This window comes from Girardinichthys multiradiatus, chromosome 21 (assembly GCF_021462225.1).
Source record: "Girardinichthys multiradiatus isolate DD_20200921_A chromosome 21, DD_fGirMul_XY1, whole genome shotgun sequence".
NCBI lineage: Eukaryota > Metazoa > Chordata > Actinopteri > Cyprinodontiformes > Goodeidae > Girardinichthys > Girardinichthys multiradiatus.
Window position 1 is genome coordinate 4,530,893 of NC_061813.1, and position 20,386 is coordinate 4,551,278.

At 39.8% G+C, this 20,386-nt stretch overlaps 1 protein-coding gene and 8 non-coding genes across 9 annotated transcripts in view; 8 read left to right on the forward strand and 1 right to left on the reverse strand.

The window, feature by feature from the left end:
• The window catches only part of LOC124857913 (E3 ubiquitin-protein ligase HECW1), a 210,636-nt gene extending 204,858 nt beyond the window's left edge, over positions 1 to 5,778 (reverse strand). The window contains exon 1 of the mRNA XM_047349491.1: positions 5,630 to 5,778. Within this exon, the coding sequence (XP_047205447.1) occupies positions 5,630 to 5,659 (30 nt within the window). The 5' untranslated portion in view covers positions 5,660 to 5,778. The remainder of the gene's footprint in view (positions 1 to 5,629) is intronic.
• Positions 5,779 to 7,447: 1,669 nt separating this feature from the next.
• On the forward strand, positions 7,448 to 7,519 carry trnag-ucc. Its single transcript has one exon. It is a non-coding gene; the product is annotated as a tRNA-Gly (tRNA).
• Positions 7,520 to 10,901: 3,382 nt separating this feature from the next.
• On the forward strand, positions 10,902 to 10,973 carry trnag-ucc. Its single transcript has one exon. It is a non-coding gene; the product is annotated as a tRNA-Gly (tRNA).
• Positions 10,974 to 12,982: 2,009 nt separating this feature from the next.
• trnag-ucc lies at positions 12,983 to 13,054 on the forward strand. Its single transcript has one exon. It is a non-coding gene; the product is annotated as a tRNA-Gly (tRNA).
• A 1,302-nt stretch (positions 13,055 to 14,356) lies between these two features.
• Positions 14,357 to 14,428, forward strand: trnag-ucc. Its single transcript has one exon. It is a non-coding gene; the product is annotated as a tRNA-Gly (tRNA).
• Positions 14,429 to 15,730: 1,302 nt separating this feature from the next.
• Positions 15,731 to 15,802, forward strand: trnag-ucc. Its single transcript has one exon. It is a non-coding gene; the product is annotated as a tRNA-Gly (tRNA).
• Positions 15,803 to 17,104: 1,302 nt separating this feature from the next.
• Positions 17,105 to 17,176, forward strand: trnag-ucc. The gene has a single exon. It is a non-coding gene; the product is annotated as a tRNA-Gly (tRNA).
• Positions 17,177 to 18,478: 1,302 nt separating this feature from the next.
• Positions 18,479 to 18,550, forward strand: trnag-ucc. Its single transcript has one exon. It is a non-coding gene; the product is annotated as a tRNA-Gly (tRNA).
• Positions 18,551 to 19,852: 1,302 nt separating this feature from the next.
• On the forward strand, positions 19,853 to 19,924 carry trnag-ucc. Its single transcript has one exon. It is a non-coding gene; the product is annotated as a tRNA-Gly (tRNA).
• The last annotated feature ends 462 nt before the right edge of the window (positions 19,925 to 20,386 follow it).

A 20,386-nucleotide genomic window follows, 5' to 3' on the forward strand; every position in this document is an offset into this window, starting at 1 on the left:
TCCTTTGGTCACATCCCACACTGATGACTGCTTTATTGTGAGCAGAGCCCTGTGGAACCAGATGATGAATGCCACTGAACTCCAGGCACATTTAAGGGAGGTGAGAGGTACCCAAGTGTCATGTCAGACCATTCAAAATAATTTATATCAACGTGGTCTGCATGCTAGATGACCTGCAAGTGTACCGGACCACACCACCAGGTACAGGCGTCATCATCTTGCATTCGCCAGAGAACAACATCATTAATCCAGTCATTGTGCTTCTGCATGAACAAAACAGTCCTAATTTCATCTTCATGGAGGGCAATGCTCAAAATCATCAAGGTCACATCATTTGGGAACAGCTGCTTTAGACTGGGGTACCTCAAATGAAGTGACCTGCATTTTCTCCAGACCTAAATCCCATAGAAACCTATGTGATCAGATGAGTCGCCATTTTCGAGACTCGTAACTCTGTAGCCCAGAACCTAAATGATCCAAGGGCCGCCCTTCAAGAAAAGTGGGGTGCCATGCCTCAGCAGACAATAAGGTGACAGCTTATCAAGCTGCAGTTAATGCTCAAGGTCACATGACACATTATTGAGACATTGACATTTTTTGTTCTGGTATACCCACCACTGTTGATGGCTTTTGTTTCAATTTGGTTTCAGATGAAGAAATGAACATTGCATGCTTCTACCTAAATGCTCTACTTTCATGACCTCACTGTAGCATGGACCTTTTACGTTTTCCATACATTTCACCTGAAAGCCAACTATCCCTAACTTTTGGAGTAGTGTTAATAGCGCCAATTCGCAACACATGTCATCTCAAGGAACAATTAATTCAATCCAATCATACATACAAGTCAATTATATACATACCAAATTGATCGTAAAGACATTCCTCAAATATTAGGAGCATTTTGCAAAAATGAAAAGTATACCAATTGTAAGCCAGGGCCTTAAGTTTAAACATTAAATAAACAAATAGTTTCAGTGATGAACATTTCATGATAGCGTGTCTTTAACAGCAAGTGTGCCCACATCAGCACCATATTTTACGCTTACAACTTCCCTCTAACCAAACTAATAGAATAACGTGCTAAAGTAACACAACAGCTAAGTGCTGCAGCAGCCACACTTCCTCTGCCACATAAATCTTGACTTCTTCTCTAGGTCTATTTGTATAAATTTTATTACATTTTGTTCTGAGGCTGAGGGTACATATAACTTCACTTCAGTAAGAAATTAGCAAATAATGCTCCACTTTCATATCTAAATCTGACTATTACTATTGAATGTTATTAATTTCAAGCCAGTAGCTAAGAACTGTCACTGCTGCCGATGAGAATTAGAATATAAAATCAACACAAGAATAAAGGAAATTTGACATTTCACCCAAGGGAAACTGAAGTTGGTTTCAGATTATAGAAAGCTGGTTGATTAAATCTACATTGAGTTTGAGGAGTGGCATACACTGCTCACTGTATATTTTCAAACCTCAAGGCTCCCAAACAAAGGGTGGTGTCGCTTGGACTTTTTGACTTTTAGGAACTTCACACACCCAAACACACCCTGTCAAAAACAGAAAAAGCAAAGATATCTTAGAAAAGATGTCCCCTTTTGAATAAATAATGATTTAAACACAATGGAACATCTAAATACAAACATGTGAATATGTTGTTTCTCCTCAGTCATCTCTATCATGTCATGCAGGTGGGTGTCCCACAGAAAAAGTTCATTGTATTTCTTATTTATTGTTACATGTTTCTACCAGTGTTATAATATGTGATCAGTGGTTCTCTATGGGTACTCCAGCTTCCTCCCACAGTCCAGAAACATGACTGTTAGGTTACTAGGTACCTCTAAATTGTCTTTAGGTGTGATTGTGTGCTCATTGTTGTTAGGCCCGAACCTAAATGACCCAAGGGCTACCCTTCAAGAATAGTGGGATGCCATGCCTCAACAGACAATAAGGCGACTTGTGAACAGCTTGAGACGTTGTTATCAAGCTGCAGTTGATGCTAAAGGTCACATGATACATTATTGAGACATTGACATTTTTTATTGTAGTTTCCTGTGTGTCTCAACGTTCCTTAGGATGGGCTGGCGACCTGTGTACCCCGTTTATCACCCAATGACCATGGATGAAAGGCACTGTTTGCGCACTGTTCAGTGAAAAAGCATAAGCAACGTAATTTGTGTGTTACTGATAACGTACGTATTTTTAAAGGTAGCACTAGTAGAAAAAAAGCATTTGCAATATGTATTTGTTTATATTACCATACAGATTAAATTAAAAGTGAAAAAATCCTCACGTTTAACATCTTTCTGTGTAAATATCTCATATTACAACGTGGGACACCGTGGGACACGGTGTGGCCTGTAAGTACAAAATAGATTTTTTTTCTAAAATTAGAGCATGCGGCTTTTAATCAGGTGCGCTCCGTAGTCCGGAATTTACGGTACTCATCTGAGGTTGTGTTTGGGAATGCACGGACATGAAAATTTGGGCCAATATTAACAGCCGATATTAATATAGCTGTTTTGGCTGATTACCTGTATATATCTGACATTGCTTCTTTGCTTCAGTTAAACATCCCCCAATTCTGTGCTGCATACTATCACTGTCACATGCCCAAACAAATACCACTTGACCAGCCTCCTCCCCTCCTCTTCCCATCCCAAAACACAAATTACAGCAAAACGGAAGACAACACAAACTATTAAATCCTCTAGTCCTTTAACACATACATATAAAATTTTATTGCCATGTTGAACAAACAAATCCTCTAAAATAAAGTTGCCCAGCCACAATGTGAAACACTGGATATCCACGGATATCTTCTCAGCTCCATCGGTCAATGATATCCAGCAATATAAGCTAAAAATTGGACTTTATTTAGTCTAAATGTCATGTCCAAGTTTAATATTTGCAAAGACATTGAAGGCCAGCCTTGGTTAGAACATTTGATCAACCCAAACAACTTTTCCACCACATTTAGTCATTGTTTAGACCAAAAGTAAAGTTGTCTTTTTGTGTCTTTTCAACAACAGCAGGGAAATTTATTTTGATTAATGAGGTTATTGGTAATTATCTTTAGTGTCCTGTCTTTGTTTAGGTTGCATGGCTTTATGTGGCCATAAAGGGAAGTGATAAAGGGTAATTAGGCTGCAGCCTACTAACATGTTCTCTCATGAAGTTAGGTGGGCATCCAAACTGCATGAATAAGAAGGATTTTCAAACCTCAGAGCCTTAATTGCAGGTAAACACTGCATGAATACTGTACCTCCAACCCTTTCTATTATCGGTCGTTTAGTGTTGTTTCTTTAGATATTTCAGCCTCCTAACATGTCTCTTAAATACATTTTTACATTCACTCCAACATATTTATCTGCTAGGACTTCAAACCAACACCAACAAATACCTCAGCCAAATATGGTGTCGGTCTGGCCTGATCCAGCTCTGAGGCTGTGAAAGGAGTTACTCACCGGCCCACAAGCTGCTTCAGCAGCCAGCTCTGACAAACCGTGTTTAACACACTGAACACACTGTTGTACAGCAGACATGGGCATCCAGTTACTTGCGGAAACCTGAATAAAAGCTAAGAACCACACACAATCCGGTAGCAGGTTTTCATGTTGAGTTATTGGAGGAACAGTCCTTATCTCCTTCCTAATTGCATCTTTTATCAGGATACAGCTGCTGGCTCCCATTCTTTATTCAAAAATGTTGAACAATTTCTGTGTTTTCACTGAGGTAAAACTAAGTGCTGTAGCTGGAAGAAAAACGGTCTGATCCTTTAGATCAACAATATGCCAATGCAATTTAGAAAATACACTCGTGAAAAAAAGAAAGTACCCCTTCTTTTGATTTGTTGGTTTTATCCATCAGGACAGTCTTTACTAGGTTCCAAAGTTATTATATCAAACCTGAAGTGTACACAGACAGAACTAAATAAATATGAAGCAAAAACAGAAAGCTTGTATGTAATAACCTACATAATACAATAGCTTATAGAATCACCATTAGCAGCAATGTCTCAGTACTTGGCTGAGTACTCGGGCTCTCATTTCATTATAGAATGATTTTGGATAATTTTCCTTTCCAACATTGTTTCATTTCATCGATGTTTATGAGACTTTGTTTCTTCTCAACTCTCTAAAGGACCCACCTGAGCATTTCAGTCAAGTTAAGGATGACTGGGGAATTAAAGAACCATGATTGCTTTCTATCCCAGCCATTCTGCTGTAGATCTGCTGCTCTGTTTGTGATCATTCTCCTGTTTTCAGAAAGTGGTCTGAACCAAAACATTTCCCCACATCTGGTACAGATGAGTTTATGGCTGACTCAGTGGCTGCAATGTGCACAGGTCTATTTGCAAAACAGGCCCAGATCATAACCCACCCATCACTGCGTTTGACAGTTGCTTTATTTTGTTTTTGTTGATATGTAGTGTAATGTGATGGAACTCCTTTATTTTCTTGCAGGAACATTTGGAAGATTGGCAAATGTCCTAAATGTTTTGCACTTGTGAATAACTTCCCCCTCCTGCAGACTGATAGACTTCATTTTTGGGGGAAAATTCTTAGACTGATGGGCAGCAACAATAGCTTTTTGGTCATTGCTGATAGCTTTGCCTGGCATTGTGTTAACTCATATGGTAACAAATATGACGATGATCATTTAATGAAAGTGGAATTACCCATCAGCACCTAGCTGCCACTTTTCCTCTTAAACTTTATGTAAGTAATGATAGTGGACTTGGCTTTTAAATGCAGTCTTTTCCTTTTAGCTTCATCTTTGTTTAAAAGATCACAGCAGTGTGGACACTTGAGTATGTGTCTGTACACTTATTTAAGTCATTTTAGAACCAATAAAAAATCCTGATCAAATGTATTATGTCCTGATATGAACAACAGTAGAACTAAAAGAGAATGTACTTTCCCCACATGAACAAAAGCTACAGATGTTTAAATGTAATGGTTTTTTTTTTTAACATGCCACTAATTGTCAATGTATGAGGGCACAGTGCCAAAAACTGTACGTAATGTAGAAGCATTTAAGAGGATTTTGACAATGGGAATCCCCACACAATGAGGGAAGGGGAAGCCTCTCCCTAAACTCTTAGTAAACCTCAAATCAAGAGAAACTAGGGCAGTATCTCCAGCGTAGAAAACACGACGCCATTCAAGAATTAAACTGAAATGTGCGCTCTGTGTACTGGCACATCTGAACGTTTCACACACAGCATGACTTCGTGTTTTCTCAGCCTCATGACCTGGATGACTAGTATCAGATCAGGTGACTTAAATGGCATTCTGTGGCTTGATATAATGCGAACTTTTCATGTCTAATGTTGAACCTTAAGCAGCAGGAAAATCATATTTGGTTGTAATATGTTCTAGTCTGATTATAAAATATAATTTCCTTACTTGCTTTGCTTTCTTGTCGCTTTGTATTAAATGGTCTTTATATTAAACAGGCTGTAATTGAGTCATTTCCTGCTGTATCCTGTAAACGGCAGGATTCAGAGCAGAGCATCCTCCTCGCAGCACAGAACGGCACGTATGCGGGTGATGGAGCGCAGGGCCGCTTCTGGACGCTGTGACATGACAGGCGTACAGCAACAATGGAGACAGCTTACCTGGGATAACAGAACCTGCCGGTGAATCATCCTCTACTGATGAGAAGAAGGGGAAGGCTCACGCTAATTTCCAACAGGTTCCATGTCGAAGGTAGAACGGAACACGCAAACAGCGTCGCTTCTGGGCAGATGAGGCGCGAGTCACATCCTTTCCTCTTTCTGAGGACCAGCAGTGAAGCTAGCCGCAGCGCAGCGCTCCGTTTCCGTTCACTGGCAGAATTACTACCAGAGCACCTCAATCTTCTGCTCATTGTTTGGATTATGGAGCAAATAATGCATCTAAATAATCTGCTGCAGTCACGTTTGTGTCATTTCTTACTCATTTGGCGCTTAATATATATATATATATATATATATATATATATATATATATATATATATATATATATACAAAGATACATTACTTTGCAGGATTAGTTTCCGGTTGTTTTGTCGATATTCCGCCTTGACGTAGTTGAGTATCAATGCCCCAAAGGCGATCAGAAAACGTTATTATTGTCCACCCTCGCGTGGTTTGCCTGATCTCCACCTACTGACACGGATATGTGGACGTGCACGCGCACATGGCCCCCTGGTTTCCTCCGCGATCACACACACTCATACACACACATTCACGCACGCACACACCTACATTCGGACACACACTCCATACACATGTAGGGTTAAAAGCGTGTCAACACAATAAACATAGAAAAAGAATTATGATTTAAGATGACTTGTTTATCAAAGAACATGAAAGATCAAAGATGCACAGCGCCATGTTATTTCATTTATACGGTATTTTCCATATGCAATAAATAAATGAAAAGGTTTTTTTAAATCAAGAAAGGATTACAAAACATAAAAGCTCAAATTAAAAATCATACATCAAAGAACGCACCAAGCCTTTTGTAGGGTGTATTGTGTGATATCCAATGACTGCCAGATTATGCATATCCATTCAACAGATTCTGTAGTTTATTCTGAGTTCCATTAGCATTCCTTTAAATTCAATGGAGTTGTACAATGCTAGACAGCAATCTACTGGCAATGATTAGATGTATGATAGACATGGGCATTTATAAATCTTACTTGTGAAAATCAGGTGGCACAGTACTAGTCACACAAGTTGATTGCTACGTGTCACCAGGGATCCCATGAAGCTATGAAGGGATGTACCCTGTAGCAGGAGCCTGAAGCAACAGAACTAAAGGCCTAGATATGGGGTATTTAAGGTACTTGTAAATAAAAACTTGATCAAGAAGGGAAGGTTTATGTCTGGGCCCGAACAACTGAGTGTCTCCCTCAACAACCCCGACTTTTGGCTGACTAACATGTTTGGCCAGGTTAGATTGTGGGCCACTGAAGATGGAGTTTTGTTGGAAATTTAAAGCAAGACAAAGTTTTTTACTATTTCGGTGTTTAATCCAAACAAATTTTGCTTATGTAATTTGGGTTATCTCTAAGTCCATTTTTATCAGCATGGCTGCTTCATTCATTTTGAATATCTTCTTTTAGAGAAGAATTTTCAGTGAAACAATGTACTTTGTTTTGTGATGGTGTTATAGGGGTGAGCATAGCTGCTTACCAACCAGTTGATCGGGGTTCGAATCCTGTCCGTCGCATATTGTATTTGGAAAATAATACGGTCTCGCACTTCTGCTGCTTCAAGGTTCTATACATTGACACGTAACAAATGTTTCCCTGAAAAACAAAACCTGCCGCACAGGGGTTTTGCAAAATGGCCTTAATATTAAGTCTATTCATAAAATCTCCCAATTTCAGATGAGAGATTGTTCTTACAGAGGAAACCATCTGCAGAAATGGTTGTCTTTTGTTGCGATGGTGTTATAGTGGTGAGCATAGCTGCCTTCCAAGCAGTTGACCTGGGTTCGATTCCCAGCCATCGCATTGCTTTAAATCTTTTATTGTTACTGGGAGGGAAACATAACTGATTCTACATTTCCTCTCACCACACACTGGATTAATAATCTTTTCATTTAAATCCCGGTTCCTAGGTGCCTTTTCACGGGCTGCTCCAGGTTAGCAGGCAGTTTGTTTATCAGCTGAAATTTGCATTGCATCTGGCAAAACTGACACAGTGGTAACCATAGCGGCCTTTGAAGTGATTTGGCTAGAATATATTCAGGGCCGTTTCAGGTGAAATTTCTTGCAAATTTGAACTGATACAATGAAGGGCCTCAGCTTGTTGACTGAATCCAATCAGAGTCCCAAACGAAGCCTGTACAGGTAAACACCTTGGACATTAGGCGTCTTGCAATGGGTAGTATTGTGTGATTTCCAACAATTGTCAGATTATGCATATCCATTCCACAGATTCTGTAGCTTATTCTGAGTTCCTTTAGCATTTCTTTAAATTCAATGGAGTTGTACAATGCTGGACAGCAATCTACTGGCAATGATTAGATGTATGATAGACATGGGAATTTATTAATCTTACTTGTGAAAATCAGGTGGCAAAGTAGTAGTCAGACAAGCTGATTGCTACGTGTCAGCAGGGATCCCATAAAGCTATGAAGGGATGTACCCTGTAGCAAGAGCCTGAAGCAACAGAACTAAAGGCCTAGATATGGGGTATTTAAGGTACTTGTAAATAAATACTTGATCAAGTAGGGAAGGTTTATGTCTGGGCCCGAACAACTGAGTGTCTCCCTCAAAAACCCCGACTTTTGGCTGACTAAAATGTTTGGCCAGGTTAGATTCTAGGCCACTGAAGATGGAGTTTTGTTGGAAATTTAAAGCAAGACAAAGATTTAGACTGTTTGGGGGTTTAATCCAAACAAATTTTGCTTATGTAATTGTAAATTTAACACCCAAATCACTGGAAGATTGCTACGATCAACAATGGGTTATCTTTAAGTCCATTTTTATCAATATGGCTGCTTCATTCATTTTGAATATCTTCTTGCAAAGAAGAATCTTCAGTGAAACTATGGACCCATTAGAAGGCATTAGGCGTCTTGCAATGGGTAGTATTGTGTGATTTCCAACAACTGCCAGATTATGCATATCCATTCCACAGATTCTGTAGCTTATTCTGAGTTCCTTTAGCATTTCTTTAAATTCAATGGAGTTGTACAATGCTGGACAGCAATCTACTGGCAATGATTAGATGTATGATAGACATGGGAATTTATAAATCTTACCTGTGAAAATCAGGTGGCACAGTACTAGTCACACAAGTTGATTGCTACGTGACACCAGGGATCCCATGAAGCTATGAAGGGATGTACCCTGTAGCATGAGCCTGAAGCAACAGAACTAAAGGCCTAGATATGGGGTATTTAAGGTACTTGTAAATAAAAACTTGATCAAGAAGGGAAGGTTTATGTCTGGGCCCGAACAACTGAGTGTCTGTCTCCATCAACAACCCCGACTTTTGGCTGACTAACATGTTTGGCCAGGTTAGATTGTAGGCCACTGAAGATGGAGTTTTGTTGGAAATTTAAAGCAAGACAAAGGTTTTGACTATTTTGGTGTTTAATCCAAACAAATTTTGCTTATGTAATTTGGGTTATCTCTAAGTCCATTTTTATCAACATGGCTGCTTCATTCATTTTGAATATCTTCTTTTAGAGAAGAATTTTCAGTGAAAATATGTACTTTGTTTTGCGATGGTGTTATAGGGGTGAGCATAGCTGCTTGCCAACCAGTTGATCGGGGTTCGAATCCTGTCCGTCGCATATTGTATTTGGAAAATAATACGGTCTCGCACTTCCACTGCTTCAAGGTTCTATACACTGACACGTAACAAACAGCTTCCCTGAAAAACAAAACCCGAAGCACAGGGATTTTGCAAAATAGCCTTAATATTAAGTCTATTCATTAAATCTCCCAACTTCAGATGAGAGATTGTTCTTACAAACGAAACTGTCCGCGGAAATGGTTGTCTTTTGTTGCGATGGTGTTATAGTGGTGAGCATAGATGCCTTCCAAGCAGTTGACCTGGGTTCGATTCCCAGCCATCGCATTGCTTTAAATCTTTTATTGTTACTGGGAGGGAAACATAACTGATTCTACATTTCCTCTCACCACACACTGGATTAATAATCTTTTCATTTAAATCCCGGTTCCTAGGTGCCTTTTCACGGGCTGCTCCAGGTTAGCAGCCAGTTTGTTTATCAGCTGAAATTTGCATTGCATCTGGCAAAACTGACACAGTGGTAACCATAGCGGCCTTTGAAGAGATTTGGCTAGAATATATTCAGGGCCGTTTCAGGTGAAGTTTTTTGCAAATTTGAACTGATACAATGAAGGGCCTCTGCTTGTTGACTGAATCCAATCAGAGTCCCAAACGAAGCCTGTACAGGTAAACACCTTGGACATTAGGCGTCTTGCAATGGGTAGTATTGTGTGATTTCCAAAGACTGCCAGATTATACATATCCATTCCACAGATTCTGTAGCTTATTCTGAGTTCCTTTAGCATTTCTTTAAATTCAATGGAGTTGTACAATGCTGGACAGCAATCTTCTGGCAATGATTAGATGTATGATAGACATGGGAATTTATAAATCTTACTTGTGAAAATCAGGTGGCACAGTACTAGTCACACAAGTTGATTGCTACGTGTCACCAGGGATCCCATGAAGCTATGAAGGGATGTACCCTGTAGCATGAGCCTGAGGCAACAGAACTAAAGGCCTAGATATGGGGTATTTAAGGTACTTGTAAATAAAAACTTGATCAAGAAGGGAAGGTTTATGTCTGGGCCCGAACAACTGAGTGTCTGTCTCCCTCAACAACCCCGACTTTTGGCTGACTAACATGTTTGGCCAGGTTAGATTGTAGGCCACTGAAGATGGAGTTTTGTTGGAAATTGAAAGCAAGACAAAGGTTTTGACTATTTCGGTGTTTAATCCAAACAAATTTTGCTTATGTAATTTGGGTTATCTCTAAATCCATTTTTATCAACATGGCTGCTTCATTCATTTTGAATATCTTCTTTTAGAGAAGAATTTTCAGTGAAAATATGTACTTTGTTTTGTGATGGTGTTATAGGGGTGAGCATAGCTGCTTGCCAACCAGTTGATCGGGGTTCGAATCCTGTCCGTCGCATATTGTATTTGGAAAATAATACGGTCTCGCACTTCCACTGCTTCAAGGTTCTACACATTGACACGTAACAAACAGCTTCCCTGAAAAACAAAACCTGAAGCACAGGGATTTTGCAAAATAGCCTTAATATTAAGTCTATTCATAAAGTCTCCCAACTTCAGATGAGAGATTGTTCTTACAGATGAAACTGTCTGCGGAAATGGTTGTCTTTTGTTGCGATGGTGTTATAGTGGTGAGCATAGCTGCCTTCCAAGCAGTTGACCTGGGTTTGATTCCCAGCCATCGCATTGCTTTTAATCTTTTATTGTTACTGGGAGGGAAACATAACTGATTCTACATTTCCTCTCACCACACTGGATTAATAATCTTTTCATTTAAATCCCAGTTCCTAGGTGCCTTTTCACGGGCTGCTCCAGGTTAGCAGCCAGTTTGTTTATCAACTGAAATTTGCATTGCATCTGGCAAAACTGACACAGTGGTAACCATAGCGGCCTTTGAAGAGATTTGGCTAGAATATATTCAGGGCCGTTTCAGGTGAAATGTCTTGCAAATTTGAACTGATACAATGAAGGGCCTCTGCTTGTTGACTGAATCCAATCAGAGTCCCAAACGAAGCCTGTACAGGTAAACACCTTGGACATTAGGCGTCTTGCAATGGGTAGTATTGTGTGATTTCCAACAATTGTCAGATTATGCATATCCATTCCACAGATTCTGTAGCTTATTCTGAGTTCCTTTAGCATTTATTTAAATTCAATGGAGTTGTACAATGCTGGACAGCAATCTACTGGCAATGATTAGATGTATGATAGACATCATGGGAATTTATAAATCTTACTTGTGAAAATCAGGTGGCAAAGTAGTAGTCAGACAAGCTGATTGCTACGTGTCAGCAGGGATCCCATAAAGCTATGAAGGGATGTACCCTGTAGCAAGAGCCTGAAGCAACAGAACTAAAGGCCTAGATATGGGGTATTTAAGGTACTTGTAAATAAAAACTTGATCAAGTAGGGAAGGTTTATGTCTGGGCCCGAATAACTGAGTGTCTCCCTCAAAAACCCCGACTTTTGGCTGACTAAAATGTTTGGCCAGGTTAGATTCTAGGCCACTGAAGATTGAGTTTTGTTGGAAATTTAAAGCAAGACAAAGATTTAGACTGTTTGGGGGTTTAATCCAAACAAATTTTGCTTATGTAATTGTAAATTTAACACCCAAATCCCTGGAACATTGCTACGATCAACAATGGGTTATCTTTAAGTCCATTTTTATCAATATGGCTGCTTCATTCATTTTGAATATCTTCTTGCAAAGAAGAATCTTCAGTGAAACTATGGACCCATTAGAAGGCATTAGGCGTCTTGCAATGGGTAGTATTGTGTGATTTCCAAAGACTACCAGATTATACATGTCCATTCCACAGATTCTGTAGCTTATTCTGAGTTCCTTTAGCATTTCTTTAAATTCATTGGAGTTGTACAATGCTGGACTGCAATCTACTGGCAATGATTAGATGTATGATAGACATGTGAATTTATAAATCTTACTTGTGAAAATCAGGTGGCACAGTACTAGTCACACAAGTTGATTGCTACGTGTCACCAGGGATCCCATGAAGCTATGAAGGGATGTACCCTGTAGCATGAGCCTGAAGCAACAGAACTAAAGGCCTAGATATGGGGTATTTAAGGTACTTGTAAATAAAAACTTGATCAAGAAGGGAAGGTTTATGTCTGTGCCCGAACAACTGAGTGTCTGTCTCCCTCAACAACCCCGACTTTTGGCTGACTAACATGTTTGGCCAGGTTAGATTGTAGGCCACTGAAGATGGAGTTTTGTTGGAAATTTAAAGCAAGACAAAGGATTTGACTATTTCGGTGTTTAATCCAAACAAATTTTGCTTATGTAATTTGGGTTATCTCTAAATCCATTTTTATCAACATGGCTGCTTCATTCATTTTGAATATCTTCTTTTAGAGAAGAATTTTCAGTGAAAATATGTACTTTGTTTTGTGATGGTGTTATATGGGTGAGCGTAGCTGGTTGCCAACCAGTTGATCGGGGTTCGAATCCTGTCCGTCGCATATTGTATTTGGAAAATAATACGGTCTCGCACTTCCACTGCTTCAAGGTTCTATACATTGACACGTAACAAAATGCTTCCCTGAAAAAGAAAACCTGAAGCACAGGGATTTTGCAAAATAGCCTTAATATTAAGTCTATTCACAAAGACTCCTAACTTCAGATGAGAGATTGTTCTTACAGACGAAACTGTCTTCGGAAATGGTTGTCTTTTGTTGCGATGGTGTTATAGTGGTGAGCATAGCTGCCTTCCAAGCAGTTGACCTGGGTTCGATTCCCAGCCATCGCATTGCTTTAAATCTTTTATTGTTACTGGGAGGGAAACATAACTGATTCTACATTTCCTCTCACCACACACTGGATTAATAATCTTTTCATTTAAATCCCGGTTCCTAGGTGCCTTTTCACGGGCTGCTCCAGGTTAGCAGCCAGTTTGTTTATCAGCTGAAATTTGCATTGCATCTGGCAAAACTGACACAGTGGTAACCATAGCAGCCTTTGAAGAGATTTGGCTAGAATATATTCAGGGCCGTTTCAGGTGAAATTTCTTGCAAATTTGAACTGATACAATGAAGGGCCTCTGCTTGTTGACTGAATCCAATCAGAGTCCCAAACGAAGCCTGTACAGGTAAACACCTTGGACATTAGGCGTCTTGCAATGGGTAGTATTGTGTGATTTCCAAAGACTACCAGATTATACATGTCCATTCCACAGATTCTGTAGCTTATTCTGAGTTCCTTTAGCATTTCTTTAAATTCATTGGAGTTGTACAATGCTGGACAGCAATCTACTGGCAATGATTAGATGTATGATAGACATGTGAATTTATAAATCTTACTTGTGAAAATCAGGTGGCACAGTACTAGTCACACAAGTTGATTGCTACGTGTCACCAGGGATCCCATGAAGCTATGAAGGGATGTACCCTGTAGCATGAGCCTGAAGCAACAGAACTAAAGGCCTAGATATGGGGTATTTAAGGTACTTGTAAATAAAAACTTGATCAAGAAGGGAAGGTTTATGTCTGTGCCCGAACAACTGAGTGTCTGTCTCCCTCAACAACCCCGACTTTTGGCTGACTAACATGTTTGGCCAGGTTAGATTGTAGGCCACTGAAGATGGAGTTTTGTTGGAAATTTAAAGCAAGACAAAGGTTTTGACTATTTTGGTGTTTAATCCAAACAAATTTTGCTTATGTAATTTGGGTTATCTCTAAGTCCATTTTTATCAACATGGCTGCTTCATTCATTTTGAATATCTTCTTTTAGAGAAGAATTTTCAGTGAAAATATGTATTTTGTTTTGCGATGGTCTTATAGGGGTGAGCATAGCTGCTTGCCAACCAGTTGATCAGGGTTCGAATCCTGTCCGTCGCATATTGTATTTGGAAAATAATACGGTCTCGCCCTTCCACTGCTTCAAGGTTCTATACATTGACACGTAACAAAATGCTTCCCTGAAAAAGAAAACCTGAAGCACAGGGATTTTGCAAAATAGCCTTAATATTAAGTCTATTCACAAAGACTCCTAACTTCAGATGAGAGATTGTTCTTACAGACGAAACTGTCTTCGGAAATTGTTGTCTTTTGTTGCGATGGTGTTATAGTGGTGAGCATAGCTGCCTTCCAAGCAGTTGACCTGGGTTCGATTCCCAGCCATCGCATTGCTTTAAATCTTTTATTGTTACTGGGAGGGAAACATAACTGATTCTACATTTCCTCTCACCACACACTGGATTAATAATCTTTTCATTTAAATCCCGGTTCCTAGGTGCCTTTTCACGGGCTGCTCCAGGTTAGCAGCCAGTTTGTTTATCAGCTGAAATTTGCATTGCATCTGGCAAAACTGACACAGTGGTAACCATAGCAGCCTTTGAAGAGATTTGGCTAGAATATATTCAGGGCCGTTTCAGGTGAAATTTCTTGCAAATTTGAACTGATACAATGAAGGGCCTCTGCTTGTTGACTGAATCCAATCAGAGTCCCAAACGAAGCCTGTACAGGTAAACACCTTGGACATTAGGCGTCTTGCAATGGGTAGTATTGTGTGATTTCCAAAGACTACCAGATTATACATGTCCATTCCACAGATTCTGTAGCTTATTCTGAGTTCCTTTAGCATTTCTTTAAATTCATTGGAGTTGTACAATGCTGGACAGCAATCTACTGGCAATGATTAGATGTATGATAGACATGTGAATTTATAAATCTTACTTGTGAAAATCAGGTGGCACAGTACTAGTCACACAAGTTGATTGCTACGTGTCACCAGGGATCCCATGAAGCTATGAAGGGATGTACCCTGTAGCATAAGCCTGAAGCAACAGACCTAAAGGCCTAGATATGGGGTATTTAAGGTACTTGTAAATAAAAACTTGATCAAGAAGGGAAGGTTTATGTCTGGGCCCGAACAACTGAGTGTCTGTCTCCCTCAATAACCCCGACTTTTGGCTGACTAACATGTTTGGCCAGGTTAGATTGTAGGCCACTGAAGATGGAGTTTTGTTGGAAATTTAAAGCAAGACAAAGGTTTTGACTATTTCGGTGTTTAATCCAAACAAATTTTGCTTATGTAATTTGGGTTATCTTTAAGTCCATTTTTATCAACATGGCTGCTTCATTCATTTTGAATATCTTCTTTTAGAGAAGAATTTTCAGTGAAAATATGTACTTTGTTTTGCGATGGTGTTATAGGGGTGAGCGTAGCTGCTTGCCAACCAGTTGATCGGGGTTCGAATCCTGTCCGTCGCATATTGTATTTGGAAAATAATACGGTCTCGCCCTTCCACTGCTTCAAGGTTCTATACATTGACACGTAACAAAATGCTTCCCTGAAAAAGAAAACCTGAAGCACAGGGATTTTGCAAAATAGCCTTAATATTAAGTCTATTCATAAAGACTCCCAACTTCAGATGAGAGATTGTTCTTACAGACGAAACTGTCTGCGGAAATGGTTGTCTTTTGTTGCGATGGTGTTATAGTGGTGAGCATAGCTGCCTTCCAAGCAGTTGACCTGGGTTTGATTCCCAGCCATCGCATTGCTTTAAATCTTTTATTGTTACTGGGAGGGAAACATAACTGATTCTACATTTCCTCTCACCACACACTGGATTAATAATCTTTTCATTTAAATCCCGGTTCCTAGGTGCCTTTTCACGGGCTGCTCCAGGTCAGGAGCCAGTTTGTTTATCAGCTGAAATTTGCATTGCATCTGGCAAAACTGACACAGTGGTAACCATAGCAGCCTTTGAAGAGATTTGGCTAGAATATATTCAGGGCCGTTTCAGGTGAAATTTCTTGCAAATTTGAACTGATACAATGAAGGGCCTCTGCTTGTTGACTGAATCCAATCAGAGTCCCAAACGAAGCCTGTACAGGTAAACACCTTGGACATTAGGCGTCTTGCAATGGGTAGTATTGTGTGATTTCCAAAGACTACCAGATTATACATGTCCATTCCACAGATTCTGTAGCTTATTCTGAGTTCCTTTAGCATTTCTTTAAATTCATTGGAGTTGTACAATGCTGGACAGCAATCTACTGGCAATGATTAGATGTATGATAGACATGTGAATTTATAAATCTTACTTGTGAAAATCAGGTGGCACAGTACTAGTCACACAAGTTGATTGCTACGTGTCACCAGGGATCCCATGAAGCTATGAAGGGATGTACCCTGTAGCATAAGCCTGAAGCAACAGACCTAAAGGCCTAGATATGGGGTATTTAAGGTACTTGTAAATAAAAACTTGATCAAGAAGGGAAGGTTTATGTCTGGGCCCGAACAACTGAGTGTCTGTCTCCCTCAACAACCCCGACTTTTGGCTGACTAACATGTTTGGCCAGGTTAGATTGTAGGCCACTGAAGATGGAGTTTTGTTGGAAATTTAAAGCAAGACAAAGGTTTTGACTATTTTGGTGTTTAATCCAAACAAATTTTGCTTATGTAATTTGGGTTATCTCTAAGTCCATTTTTATCAACATGGCTGCTTCATTCATTTTGAATATCTTCTTTTAGAGAAGAATTTTCAGTGAAAATATGTACTTTGTTTTGCTATGGTGTTATAGGGGTGAGCGTAGCTGCTTGCCAACCAGTTGATCGGGGTTCGAATCCTGTCCGTCGCATATTGTATTTGGAAAATAATACGGTCTCGCCCTTCCACTGCTTAAAGGTTCTATACATTGACACGTAACAAAATGCTTCCCTGAAAAAGAAAACCTGAAGCACAGGGATTTTGCAAAATAGCCTTAATATTAAGTCTATTCATAAAGACTCCCAACTTCAGATGAGAGATTGTTCTTACAGACGAAACTGTCTGCGGAAATGGTTGTCTTTTGTTGCGATGGTGTTATAGTGGTGAGCATAGCTGCCTTCCAAGCAGTTGACCTGGGTTCGATTCCCAGCCATCGCATTGCTTTAAATCTTTTATTGTTACTGGGAGGGAAACATAACTGATTCTACATTTCCTCTCACCACACACTGGATTAATAATCTTTTCATTTAAATCCCGGTTCCTAGGTGCCTTTTCACGGGCTGCTCCAGGTCAGGAGCCAGTTTGTTTATCAGCTGAAATTTGCATTGCATCTGGCAAAACTGACACAGTGGTAACCATAGCGGCCTTTGAAGAGATTTGGCTAGAATATATTCAGGGCCGTTTCAGGTGAAATTTCTTGCAAATTTGAACTGATACAATGAAGGGCCTCTGCTTGTTGACTGAATCCAATCAGAGTCCCAAACAAAGCCTGTACAGGTAAACACCTTGGACATTAGGCGTCTTGCAATGGGTAGTATTGTGTGATTTCCAAAGACTGCCAGATTATACATGTCCATTCCACAGATTCTGTAGCTTATTCTGAGTTCCTTTAGCATTTATTTAAATTCAATGGAGTTGTACAATGCTGGACAGCAATCTACTGGCAATGATTAGATGTATGATAGACATGGGAATTTATAAATCTTACTTGTGAAAATCAGGTGGCACAGTACTAGTCACACAAGTTGATTGCTACGTGTCACCAGGGATCCCATGAAGCTATGAAGGGATGTACCCTGTAGCATGAGCCTGAAGCAACAGAACTAAAGGCCTAGATATGGGGTATTTAAGGTACTTGTAAATAAAAACTTGATCAAGAAGGGAAGGTTTATGTCTGGGCCCAAACAACTGAGTGTCTGTCTCCCTCAACAATCCCGACTTTTGGCTGACTAACATGTTTGGCCAGGTCAGATTGTAGGCCACTGAAGATGGAGTTTTGTTGGAAATTTAAAGCAAGACAAAGGTTTTGACTATTTCGGTGTTTAATCCAAACAAATTTTGCTTATGTAATTTGGGTTATCTTTAAGTCCATTTTTATCAACATGGCTGCTTCATTCATTTTGAATATCTTCTTTTAGAGAAGAATTTTCAGTGAAAATATGTACTTTGTTTTGCGATGGTCTTATAGGGGTGAGCGTAGCTGCTTGCCAACCAGTTGATCGGGGTTCGAATCCTGTCCGTCGCATATTGTATTTGGAAAATAATACGGTCTCGCACTTCCACTGCTTCAAGGTTCTATACATTGACACGTAACAAAATGCTTCCCTGAAAAAGAAAACCTGAAGCACAGGGATTTTGCAAAATAGCCTTAATATTAAGTCTATTCATAAAGACTCCCAATTTCAGATGAGAGATTGTTCTTACAGACGAAACTGTCTGCGGAAATGGTTGTCTTTTGTTGCGATGGTGTTATAGTGGTGAGCATAGCTGCCTTCCAAGCAGTTGACCTGGGTTCGATTCCCAGCCATTGCATTGCTTTAAATCTTTTATTGTTACTGGGAGGGAAACATAACTGATTCTACATTTCCTCTCACCACACACTGGATTAATAATCTTTTCATTTAAATCCCGGTTCCTAGGTGCCTTTTCACGGGCTGCTCCAGGTTAGCAGCCAGTTTGTTTATCAGCTGAAATTTGCATTGCATCTGGCAAAACTGACACAGTGGTAACCATAGCGGCCTTTGAAGAGATTTGGCTAGAATATATTCAGGGCCGTTTCAGGTGAAATTTCTTGCAAATTTGAACTGATACAATGAAGGGCCTTTGCTTGTTGACTGAATCCAATCAGAGTCCCAAACGAAGCCTGTACAGGTAAACACCTTGGACATTAGGCGTCTTGCAATGGGTAGTATTGTGTGATTTCCAAAGACTACCAGATTATACATGTCCATTCCACAGATTCTGTACTTTATTCTGAGTTCCTTTAGCATTTCTTTAAATTCATTGGAGTTGTACAATGCTGGACAGCAATCTACTGGCAATGATTAGATGTATGATAGACATGGGAATTTATAAATCTTACTTGTGAAAATCAGGTGGCACAGTACTAGTCACACAAGTTGATTGCTACGTGTCACCAGGGATCCCATGAAGCTATGAAGGGATGTACCCTGTAGCATGAGCCTGAAGCAACAGAACTAAAGGCCTAGATATGGGGTATTTAAGGTACTTGTAAATAAAAACTTGATCAAGAAGGGAAGGTTTATGTCTGGGCCCGAACAACTGAGTGTCTGTCTCCCTCAACAACCCCGACTTTTGGCTGACTAACATGTTTGGCCAGGTTAGATTGTAGGGCACTGAAGATGGAGTTTTGTTGGAAATTTAAAGCAAGACAAAGGTTTTGACTATTTCGGTGTTTAATCCAAACACATTTTGCTTATGTAATTTGGGTTATCTCTAAGTCCATTTTTATCAACATGGCTGCTTCATTCATTTTGAATATCTTCTTTTAGAGAAGAATTTTCAGTGAAAATATGTATTTTGTTTTGCGATGGTCTTATAGGGGTGAGCGTAGCTGCTTGCCAACCAGTTGATCGGGGTTCGAATCCTGTCCGTCGCATATTGTATTTGGAAAATAATACGGTCTCGCCCTTCCACTGCTTCAAGGTTCTATACATTGACACGTAACAAAATGCTTCCCTGAAAAAGAAAACCTGAAGCACAGGGAATTTGCAAAATAGCATTAATATTAAGTCTATTCATAAAGACTCCCAACATCAGATGAGAGATTGTTCTTACAGACGAAACTGTCTGCGGAAATGGTTGTCCTTTGTTGCGATGGTGTTATAGTGGTGAGCATAGTTGCCTTCCAAGCAGTTGACCTGGGTTCAATTCCCAGCCATCGCATTGCTTTAAATCTTTTATTGTTACTGGGAGGGAAACATAACTGATTCTACATTTCCTCTCACCACACACTGGATTAATAATCTTTTCATTTAAATCCCGGTTCCTAGGTGCCTTTTCACGGGCTGCTCCTGGTTTAAGCCAGTTTGTTTATCAGCTGAAATTTGCATTGCATCTGGCAAAACTGACACAGTGGTAACCATAGCAGCCTTTGAAGAGATTTGGCTAGAATATATTCAGGGCCGTTTCAGGTGAAATTTCTTGCAAATTTGAACTGATACAATGAAGGGCCTCTGCTTGTTGACTGAATCCAATCAGAGTCCCAAACGAAGCCTGTACAGGTAAACACCTTGGACATTAGGCGTCTTGCAATGGGTAGTATTGTGTGATTTCCAAAGACTACCAGATTATACATGTCCATTCCACAGATTCTGTAGCTTATTCTGAGTTCCTTTAGCATTTCTT